General features: G+C 41.1%; 1 protein-coding gene across 3 annotated transcripts; it reads left to right on the top strand.

Moving 5' to 3' along the window:
* The first annotated feature begins 197 nt into the window (after positions 1-197).
* LOC121554862 lies at positions 198-10,405 on the top strand. Of its 3 annotated transcripts, none has more exons than XM_041868573.1 (13): positions 200-481; positions 718-757; positions 857-998; positions 1,094-1,226; positions 1,350-1,407; positions 1,569-1,784; positions 1,962-2,092; positions 2,331-2,521; positions 2,761-2,879; positions 6,351-6,378; positions 6,554-6,654; positions 7,004-7,826; positions 8,168-10,405. In XM_041868573.1, exons 1-13 carry the CDS (start codon positions 459-461, stop codon positions 8,431-8,433), a joined length of 2,271 nt encoding a protein of 756 aa, XP_041724507.1. In that variant the 5' UTR covers positions 200-458; the 3' UTR covers positions 8,434-10,405. The 3 variants fall into 3 exon arrangements, with proteins under 3 accessions (XP_041724509.1, XP_041724507.1, XP_041724506.1); XM_041868572.1 differs by having other exon boundaries at positions 2,328-2,521; XM_041868575.1 differs by lacking the exon at positions 7,004-7,826 and having other exon boundaries at positions 198-481; positions 2,328-2,521; positions 8,168-8,243.
* The last annotated feature ends 7 nt before the right edge of the window (positions 10,406-10,412 follow it).

Genomic DNA, 10,412 nt, shown 5'->3' with positions numbered 1-10,412 from the left:
GTATTCAAATGAGGTTCTACTGTACGTTTTACTGTACATACTGTAACGACCCTGGGTTTTACTGTATTGTGACTATTTTCCCAGCATCTGTGTACAGTACACTGAATAAACTAATGTTATCATTGAAACAATAATAATGCTATTTTGTTATTAAGTGTAATAGCACGGTTACTACCAACGCCTCTTTTATCTTTGAGAGGGACATAGTAGCTACGTCATTAATTCAATGTCTGTTGGTTTGGCCCTTGCTTCTTTGAATCACGCGCTGTACCTGTCAACTCAACTGAAGCGTCATTATAATCGGCTACTTTGTGAAAAAGTTTCACTAGTAGCTAGCTATGTTTCATAAAAACTCAACAACTATCAACTAATTTATACTGTCAGATACATTTCAAAAGTGCTGATAAAATATATGGCCCAACATTTTTTATTTTGTCTGTCTGATTTTACTGGACAAAATGAATTGGGTCGGTGGTTCAAGGTGAGTTTGACAGCTAGCTAGCTAACGTTAGCACTTTTCCAGATGTGCTTGTTGACAGTCTGTGTGGAACGAGTTTTAGAAAACCTGCTTGTTAGCAAGTATTCAACATTAACTTTATCTTTCTTTGTCAAATAACATTACAACTGTTACAGAACTGTTACTATTTAACAAAAATATTATATTGACCCCCTTTTTAATAGCAATTTTAACTTGATTTCCCATTATCAATATTACAGGAACCGGTTTATGATGAGAAATGACATGAAAAAGCAGAGGGTAAGTTAAACCCACAGTGGCCTTGAATAAGGTACCATATTGTATACATTATAATACCGTATATGTGACATGATAATACATATGCCAACATTTTATCAGGAATTCTTTGAAAAGAAGAAAATGCAGAGAAAGATGAAAACCTTACGAATGCCAACCTCTCCTAAAGGAGCCAGCTCTGGAAGTATGGACCTGGTGACTTTATTCATAGTAAACCAGATTGCTGCAAAGAAAGAAAACAATAGTGAGTTCAGACAGGCATCTATACATTATGGATAAATACTAATAACATTGAAGAAGGATCCCACCCACCCACAACAATGACTTGGTTTGTTCCAGATCAGCCAAAGATAACTCACATCACTGATGATAAAGGAGGACCCAAGTCGATGAGGGAGGGGCCCCTGGAGTTACCCATGAGCCCTTGCTCCCCGTCACGGCTTTCCCTTGTGGAGAGCCAGCCTTTGTACAGGTATCGGTTATATATATCAAGCAATTATAGAATCATTCTAGGAGGACAAAGTGAAACAGTAGCTCATCTTTAATGACATTCAAGTATTTGTAATAACGGCACTGTACTACTGATGTATTTTAGTGTCCAGGCAGTTAGAAAGAGAAAGCACTGCATTCCTAATGGATTCACGTGTAGACAGGTCAGTCACATTTACTCACACTGATTAATCTTTTCTAACAGCACAAATAAATCACAAGTACTCTTTTTACCATATTTCTGAACATACAGATACAGTAAGCTTTATGGAAATGATGACTCAACCTTGTGACATTTGGCTGGTTCATTGATTGTTGCTCTCAGCTCTCACCAGTGCTGGAGTCGAACATGTCAGACACCTGTACGTCAGACTACCAGCAACACATCCAGGACACCCTGAGCCCATTCTCCTCAGCATCGTCGTCAGTCTCCTCCTCAGGGGCAGGCCTGTTCTCCCTCCAGCAGAGAGCACAGGTCCTGCCACAGCCACATTGCTCCCCTAGACCCCCCTGGGATACCTCCACCTCAGAGCAACCACAGGTATTCATTCAAATACATTCATAGTAACAGTATTTCTTCATTTAGAATGGATTTAACCCCACCTCTACCCCACAAACACATGAAACAAAGACAAATTAATGTGCATTAATTCCACTGTACTAACAGTGTTGGAAAGATAAAGTATAACTGAAACCTAATGGATATTTGATTTTGTAGTTTAGACCTTTCTCTCAGCCAGGAGGGAGGAGAGAGTGTGCCCCGTGGGCCACAGGACCAAGTGGACCCAAACAGCAGCAGAACATGACCCCCCCAGTGTCTAGGGTACTGTTTGGAGGCACAGAGCCTGAGTGAGTACTGAACTGAAATATCAAAGATGTGTTTTTACCTGATATGCAGGAAATGTTGATTTTCTTTATCCATCTTCTGTTCGTACATTATTGAAATTGACAACCCCCCCCGAGCTGATATTCTATTTTTCCTGATTTCAATTGCTGTATTGATTACATCTGTGAAGATAGAAGTATTAGTGGATATTTCCGTAACGTATGCACTGACTAATGGGGTGTGCATCTGCCTACCCAGTAGCACAGAGACCAGAGACCATGCCATGCACACAGTGGGGTTCTCTATCAACCAATCGGAGGGCAAAGACCACACCTTTGAGTTCTCTCTCAAAGATCAGACAATGGAGTTTTCTCTCAACCAATTAGAGAGTGAAGAGCAACATGAAGAAGCACTCTTCAGGGCCTGCAGTAATGAAGAAAATGGAAGTGAAGGTACTGTACCAGTGTGTCCCAAATGGCACCCTATACCCTATATAGTGTCCTACTTTTGAACAGGTTCCATAGTGCTCTGGTCAGAAGTAGAGCACTTTGTACGTAATAGGGTGCCATTTGCTACGCAGACACTGTGCATTATGTAGGCTATTAATCACTAAAACTATGATACATGTTTTTGCAGAAAGTTTGCCAATCTCTCTTTACTGACATACTGTATGTATGTCAATTCATCCCAGCATCTAATTTTAAGAAGGGGATGCCTAAGATATATCTCAAGGAGGAAGTACCGACAACGTCTTCCAGAGATGTGAAGGAATCACTGATCCGAGGCCCTGAACCTGATTTCCTGACTCAGGTAATTGCAGGCAGCAGCATTACATCAGGTGTCTACTGCCACCTAGTGGCAGAATTGGAATAATTTCAGAGCTAAACAATGATGACAATATATTACAGTACCATTTAGCATTTTACATACGGGTGGTCCCGGAAATCGAACCCACTATCCTGGCGTTGCAAGTACCATGCTCTACCAACTGAGCCACAGTGGACCTGATGATAGTATGATGATACACTACTGTTCAAAAGTTTGGGGTCACATCGAAATGTCCTTGTTTTCCATGAAAACATACATGAAATGAGTTTGAATAGGAAATATAGCAAAATGAATAGGAAATGTAGTCATTGACAAGGTTAGAAATAATGATTTTTAATTGAAATAATAATTGTGTTCTTCAAACTTTGCTTTCGTCAAAGAATCCTCCATTTGCAGCAATTACAGCCTTGCAGACCTTTGGCATTCTACTTGTCAATTTGTTGAGGTAATCTGAAGAGATTTCACCACATGCTTCCTGAAGCACCTCCCACAAGTTGGATTGGCTTGATGGGCACTTCTTACGGTCAAGCTGCTCCCACAACAGCTCAATAGGGTTGAGATCCGGTGACTGTGCTGGCCACTCAATTATAGACAGAATACCAGCTGATTGCTTCTTCCCTAAATAGTTATTGTATAGTTTGGAGCTGTGCTTTGGGTCATTGTCCTGTTGTAGGAGGAAATTGGATCCAATCAAGCGCCGTCCATAGGGTATGGCATGGCGTTGCAAAATTGAGTGATAGCCTTCCTTCTTCAAGATCCCTTTTACCTTGTACAAATCTCCCACTTTACCACCACCAAAGCACCCCCAGACCATCACACTGCCTCCACCATGCTTGACAGATGGCATCAAGTACTCCTCCAGCATCTTTTCATTTGGTCTGTGTCTCACAAACTTCGATTCGTCTGTCCATAACACTTTTTTCAAATTTTCCTCTGTCCAGTGTCTGTGATCTTTTGCCCATCTTAATCTTTTCTTTTTATTGGCCAGTCTGAGATACAGTGAGGGAAAAAAGTATTTGATCCCCTGCTGATTTTGTACGTTTGCCCACTGACAAAGACATGATCAGTCTATAATGTTACTGGTAGGTTTATTTGAACAGTGAGAGACAGAATAACAACAAAAAAATCCAGAAAAACGCATGTCAAAAATGTTATAAATTGATTTGCATTTTAATGAGGGAAATAAGTATTTGACCCCTATGCAAAACATGACTTAATACTTGGTGGCAAAACCCTTGATGGCAATCACAGAGGTCAGACGTTTCTTGTAGTTAGCCACCAGGTTTGCACACATCTCAGGAGGGATTTTGTCCCACTCCTCTTTGCAGATCTTCTCCAAGTCATTAAGGTTTCGAGCCTGACGTTTGGCAACTCGAACCTTCAGCTCCCTCCACAGATTTTCTATGGGATTAAGGTCTGGAGACTGGCTAGGCCACTCTAGGACCTTAATGTGCTTCTTCTTGAGCCACTCCTTTGTTGCCTTGGCCGTGTGTTTTGGGTCATTGTCATGCTGGAATACCCATCCACGACCCATTTTCAATGCCCTGGCTGAGGGAAGGAGGTTCTCACCCAAGATTTGACGGTACATGGCGCCGTCCATCGTCCCTTTGATGCAGTGAAGTTGTCCTGTCCCCTTAGCAGAAAAATACCCCCAAAGCATAATGTTTCCACCTCCATGTTTGACGGTGGGGATGGTGTTCTTGGGGTCATAGGCAGCCTCCTCCTCCAAACACGGCAAGTTGAGTTGATGCCAAAGAGCTCGATTTTGGTCTCATCTGACCACAACACTTTCACCCAGTTTTCCTCTGAATCATTCAGATGTTCATTGGTAAACTTCAGACGGGCCTGTACATGTGCTTTCTTGAGCAGTGGGACCTTGCGGGCGCTGCAGGATTTCAGTCCTTCACGGCGTAGTGTGTTACCAATTGTTTTCTTGGTGACTATGGTCCCAGCTGCCGTGAGATCATTGACAAGATCCTCCCGTGTAGTTCTGGGCTGATTCCTCACTGTTCTCATGATCATTGCAACTCCACGAGGTGAGATCTTGCATGGAGCCCCAGGCCGAGGGAGATTGACAGTTGTTTTGTGTTTCTTCCATTTGCGAATAATCGCACCAACTGTTGTCACCTTCTCACCAAGCTGCTTGGCGATGGTCTTGTAGCCCATTCCAGCCTTGTGTAGGTCTACAATCTTGTCCCTCACATCCTTGGAGAGCTCTTTGGTCTTGGCCATGGTGGAGAGTTTGGAATCTGATTGATTGATTGCTTCTGTGGACAGGTGTCTTTTATACAGGTAACAAGCTGAGATTAGGAGCACTCCCTTTAAGAGTGTGCTCCTAATCTCAACTCATTACCTGTATAAAAGACACCTGGGAGCCAGAAATCTTTCTGATTGAGAGGGGGTCAAATACTTATTTCCCTCATTAAAATGCAAATCAACTTGTAACATTTTTGACATGCATTTTTCTGGATTTTTGTTGTTGTTATTCTGTCTCTCACTGTTCAAATAAACCTACCATAAAAATTATAGACTGATCATGTCTTTGTCATTGGGCAAATGTACAAAATCAGCAGGGGATCAAATACTTATTTCCCTCACTGTATGGCTTTTTCTTTGCAACTCTGCCTAGAAGGTCAGCATCCCGGAGTCGCCTCTTCACTGTTGACGTTGAGACTGGTGTTTTGCGGGTACTATTTAATGAAGCTGCCAGTTGAGGACCTGTGAGGCGTCTGCTTCTCAAACTAGACACTTTAATGTATTTGTCCTCTTGCTCAGTTGTGCACCGGGGCCTCCCACTCCTCTTTCTATTCTGGTTAGAGACAGTTTGCGCTGTTCTGTGAAGGGAGTAGTACACAGCGTTGTACGAGATCTTCAGTTTCTTGGCAATGTCTTGCATGGAATAGCCTTAATTTCTCAGAACAAGAATAGACTGAGTTTCAGAAGAAAGTTATTTGTTTCTGGCCATTTTGATCCTGTAATCGAACCCACAATTGCTGATGCTCCAGATACTCAACTAGCCTCAAGAAGGCCAGTTTTATTGCTTCTTTAATCAGCACAACAGTTTTCAGCTGTGCTAACATAATTGCAAAAGGGCTTTCTAATGATCAATTAGCCTTTTAAAATGATAAACTTGGATTAGCAAACACAACGTGCCATTGGAACACAGGACTGATGGTTACTGATAATGGGCCTCTGTATGCCTATGTAGATATTCAATAAAAAATCAGCCATTTCCAGCTACAATAGCCATTTACAACATTAACAATGTCTACAGTGTATTTCTGATCAATTTGATGTTATTTTAATGGAGAAAAAAAGTTGCTTTTCTTTCGAAAACAAGGACATTTCTAAGTGACCCCAAACTTTTGAACGGTAGTGTAGGTTAAGGTAAGGGGAAATGTGTTCATACGGTGAAGGCTAGCCTGTTTCATTGTTACGTCTGTATTCCAACAGGTTTCCAACTGCACTGATGTCAGCTCATGTAAGTTTCCACACTATATTCAAAATCATCTACTGTTCAGTGTTCACCATCTGTCTGACACTGATAGGCTGAGTCCCAAATGGCACCCTATTCGCTATATAGTGCCATATAAGGAATAATAGGGTGTCATTTGGGACGCAGCCTGGTAGAGACTTACCTGCAGACGTGTCTTCAGCTTGTCCTGGAAACACTCATCATGGTCCTAAGGAATGCTGTGAATCATCGCCCAGTTACTCTCCAAGAGGAGGTTACTTCAGTTCAGACTCTGATGATGACGTAAGTAAACAATTAATACTGTATACATCTGCTTTGGTTAATGTACTGTAAGGGGATGCTTTGATTTCCCATAGATCCCATAGGCCTATCCTTATTGACTTGTAATTCATTATTGGTAACACTTTACATTTAGTTGCTCTTATAAGTCTGTGTAATTACTGTTTAATAACATGTTGTTACATAATAACTGCTTTGCATTTACATGGTCCCAGATCTGTTGGTGTTGTCTTGTCAACTCCATTGCTGTCACGTAACGTAACAATGACAGCAATGGAGTTGACAAGACAGCACAAACAGATCTGACACTCATGCTACATATTTTTATACTCATCTTTAAATGTCATATCAGGAGATTGAGGATTATCACCAGTGTCACCAGGGTGGATCCTCACAGTCACACACAGTGAGGTCTTGTAGTGAAGAGATCCCTGTCCTCAGCCAGGCCTCATCACATTGGAACACACAACAACGAGGTCACCCTCAGTCTCAACCCAGACCTTACACCCCACCCTCTAGGCCTCAATGCACAGGGAACTGTGGAAACGACCAGAGAGATCATAAAGACCAGAGAGCTGTGGAGAGCTCAGGCTACTCTGAGAGACGGTCAGGCTGTGTAGTTACAGATGACAGTGACAGCCAGGTTAGGGTTATAGGCGATCAGTATGTCCCATCTCGTCCTCTGTCTGAATCACAGAGCTCTGAGGTCCAACAACAAAAGATGGCAGCCACCAGAACACGAGAAACACAAACGCGAGAAATGGGGACACAGACTGTCGGCAACATCACCTCGAAATGTCCAACGTCAGACGTTTCAACTCAGTGCAGTTTTGGACTGGAGTGTAAAGAAAACAACCTCATGGACTCTGAATCCCACAACAATTCTGCTTACAGTGTAATACCGACCCCAGCCACCAGAGGGCAGGCAAGTCAGAGAAATGAGTCTTTAAGACAACAGACACACAGTGCATTATCAGACAGATCCAGGAGGGAGAGAGAAGAGCACACGCCCCGGAGAAAATCAACAGCCAGAGAGCTCAAGGCTGGACCTGGGCACCATCCATCAATCATCCCTTTAAACAAGTGTTGTAACACTAACACTGAGAGTAGAGTGTATATTCAGAGACCCACTACCTCTATACTAGACGCTCTCCTCGTCACCAATGATGTGCAAGGTATAAATAGCAAATGTTTGATGTAATTGACTAATCAGTGTAGCCGAATATAGACATATCTATGGCAGATGATTTCCAAATCAATGCAAAAACTTCATATGTGGTGTAATTGATCATAGCTCATCGATTGAAAGTAAAGCTAGTGAATACGTGTAACAAGCACACGTTATACTGCAATTATATTTACTCTGATCTGTATATGTTGACATTCTCCCGAACAGTTTGTTACAGTTATTTTCTTACGGACCGAGATTCATTATGGTGGTATTTTCTTGTATTTTCAGGTGGTATTTTGAAAATGGATGTTGCTCCCTAATTATGTTTTTCTCTCTTCCATCCAGACTTGAGAGGTGAGCAACTGCAGCATAGAGGACAGGGAGATGAAAGAGAGGTACAGGACCCTGTTGAGAATGTTCCTCTTAGAGAAGACCTTCCAGATGAGAGAGAGAGAGGAGAAAGGAGAGCAGAGGAGAGGGAGAGCAGAGGAGAGGAGAGGGAGGAGGTCACTGTTGAGAGCAGAGTTAACAGGCTTTCAGAGGAGGTTGAGACACTTCAGGAAATAGCAGACATTCTGCTCATGCTGAAGCAGAGGAAAAAATATGAGTGAAAAGTGAAGGAGGAGAGGAGAGAGGTAGGGAGGACAGGAGAGGAGGAGAGGAAAAATCCAGAAGTATCCCTTTAAGAGTTGTGAATGACACTAGCAACTACATCCCTTTACCACAGAATCTGTTTTCTGCATATTCAAACATTTATAACAATGCCCTTGGGATTCTACATTAAAACGAAAGCCAGACATTGCAAGATAATTAGTTTATTTATTTTTTCCCCATACATATTCAAGTGTTCAAGATTCCCATGAATATATTTACTTTGTTAGAATATAAATTCTAGCAAAACATTTACAGCAACAATAATCAAATGTATACTATACAGCACTAGATAAATCATTTTTAAAATCTTCACTAGTTCTTCTTCATAAACTTTAGAATAGAAACACTGCATTTAATTTGTTTTCACATAGAAAAAATTGCACCCGTTCACCATAAACACATTGGATGTCCCCATTTAGGATTTAAAGCAAAGAAGGCAATATAATAATAACACAATGGGTAGTCAAGGGGTTGTTGAGCGTCTTTCCTTAAAATTAAAGTGCATTCTAAAATCACAACACATCAAATATTTGTTTGACACTATCTCATTTACAAGTCTGTTACATGACGGCAATGTTGTCACCTCTGTGAAGGGGATTTGCAATAAAGCATTGTTTCTCTATAAAACTATCTGTGATCATAAAAACAAAGATTTCTTCTGTCTTCCAGTGAACCTCCAGTTTAGTCTACCTATAGTATCCTCTCTTTTCTAATCACATTTCTAATGAAATACTCAAATATTGATAATAAATACTCAATAATCGAATATTGATACTGATGTTCCAATGAACTGGCAAAACACATCTAGTGAACCTTTGAAAAGCTGTCATTTCATTTCAGTCTAAATAAAATCCTATTTGAATTCACAATAGTAGCTATCTATCTTGTTTTGTCACAGACAATAATACACAAGACATATTCTCAGCGACGTTATATTGACCACTTTCAACGAGAGTCTGCTACACACAAATCTATGTGTACTCAAGTACTCAACTAAAAAGGTGTCACCTTACATAGTTTTACGATATACAAAACGACATTAGCAAGTACAATACAGTCCTCCTCAAACCTTTAGAACACGAGAACCCCAGCTCTTTCACGTGAAGAGTATGCATTGCGATTTGTACATAAGGCTGTGGAGGAAGACACAACGTAGAGACAAAATAAGACATTCTTTCTGACATTGTTTTCCCAAAGAGCAACTATGTGTGACATTAACCGACTAAACTGTCCATTTCAATGTATGGGTATTCTCTCTGATGGACTGAGGTACAATACAACCCAATGAATAGTCTAGTCTACATTTAGCAATAAAAACATTTGTGCAACTTCTGAAATCAAAAAAGGCAATCATCACGCTGGCTGGCCATATAGTCAACTCCTTCATACATTTGATTTCAGTACAGGCACCGACATCATGGGTAAATTACATTGGAATAAATAACATAATAATCCATAGGTTTACTAGTGAGAAAACAGACAGGTCATGTGCTACTGTAGCTCATCAACAACCAACATGATTAAACAAACAGCAAAGCAAAACTGAACTTCATCATTAGATGGAAACCAGATTGCCTCCCAAATGGCATGCTATTCCCTTTATAGTGCACTACCTTTGACCAAGGCCCATGGGGCTCTGGTTAAAAGTAATGCACTATATATGGAATAGGGTGTACTACTAGTGTCTGAAAACCCATTTGTGATGCTACAGACAAGCTGAGACAATATTTTACTGAGATGTGTTTCATATAGAAAGGCATACTGGTATCAACACTGTATATATTACAACCCATCTCTCTAAATTTAACACTTGTAATATCATGGCCATTTTGGTGGACGTTTGGGCTCCTACCAGCTCAGCTGGTAGAGCACGGCGCTTGAAACGCCAAGGTAGTGGGTTCAATCCCCGGGACCACCCATACACAAAAATGTATGC

Source organism: Coregonus clupeaformis, chromosome 40 (genome assembly GCF_020615455.1).
Source record: "Coregonus clupeaformis isolate EN_2021a chromosome 40, ASM2061545v1, whole genome shotgun sequence".
NCBI classification, from domain to species: domain Eukaryota; kingdom Metazoa; phylum Chordata; class Actinopteri; order Salmoniformes; family Salmonidae; genus Coregonus; species Coregonus clupeaformis.
Note: the sequence above shows the minus strand (reverse complement) of the source record. Positions and strands in the feature narration are given on the sequence as shown.

What these genes read in the sequence shown, in the direction of transcription:
- LOC121554862 (XM_041868572.1), top strand. Translation starts at nt 459, where the DNA reads ATGAATTGGGTCGGTGGTTCAAG. An exon ending in TGCAAAGAAAGAAAACAATA is followed by an intron (nt 999 to 1,093) that starts GTGAGTTCAGAC and finishes GGTTTGTTCCAG; the next exon opens with ATCAGCCAAAGATAACTCAC. An exon ending in GAGAGCCAGCCTTTGTACAG is followed by an intron (nt 1,227 to 1,349) that starts GTATCGGTTATA and finishes GATGTATTTTAG; the next exon opens with TGTCCAGGCAGTTAGAAAGA.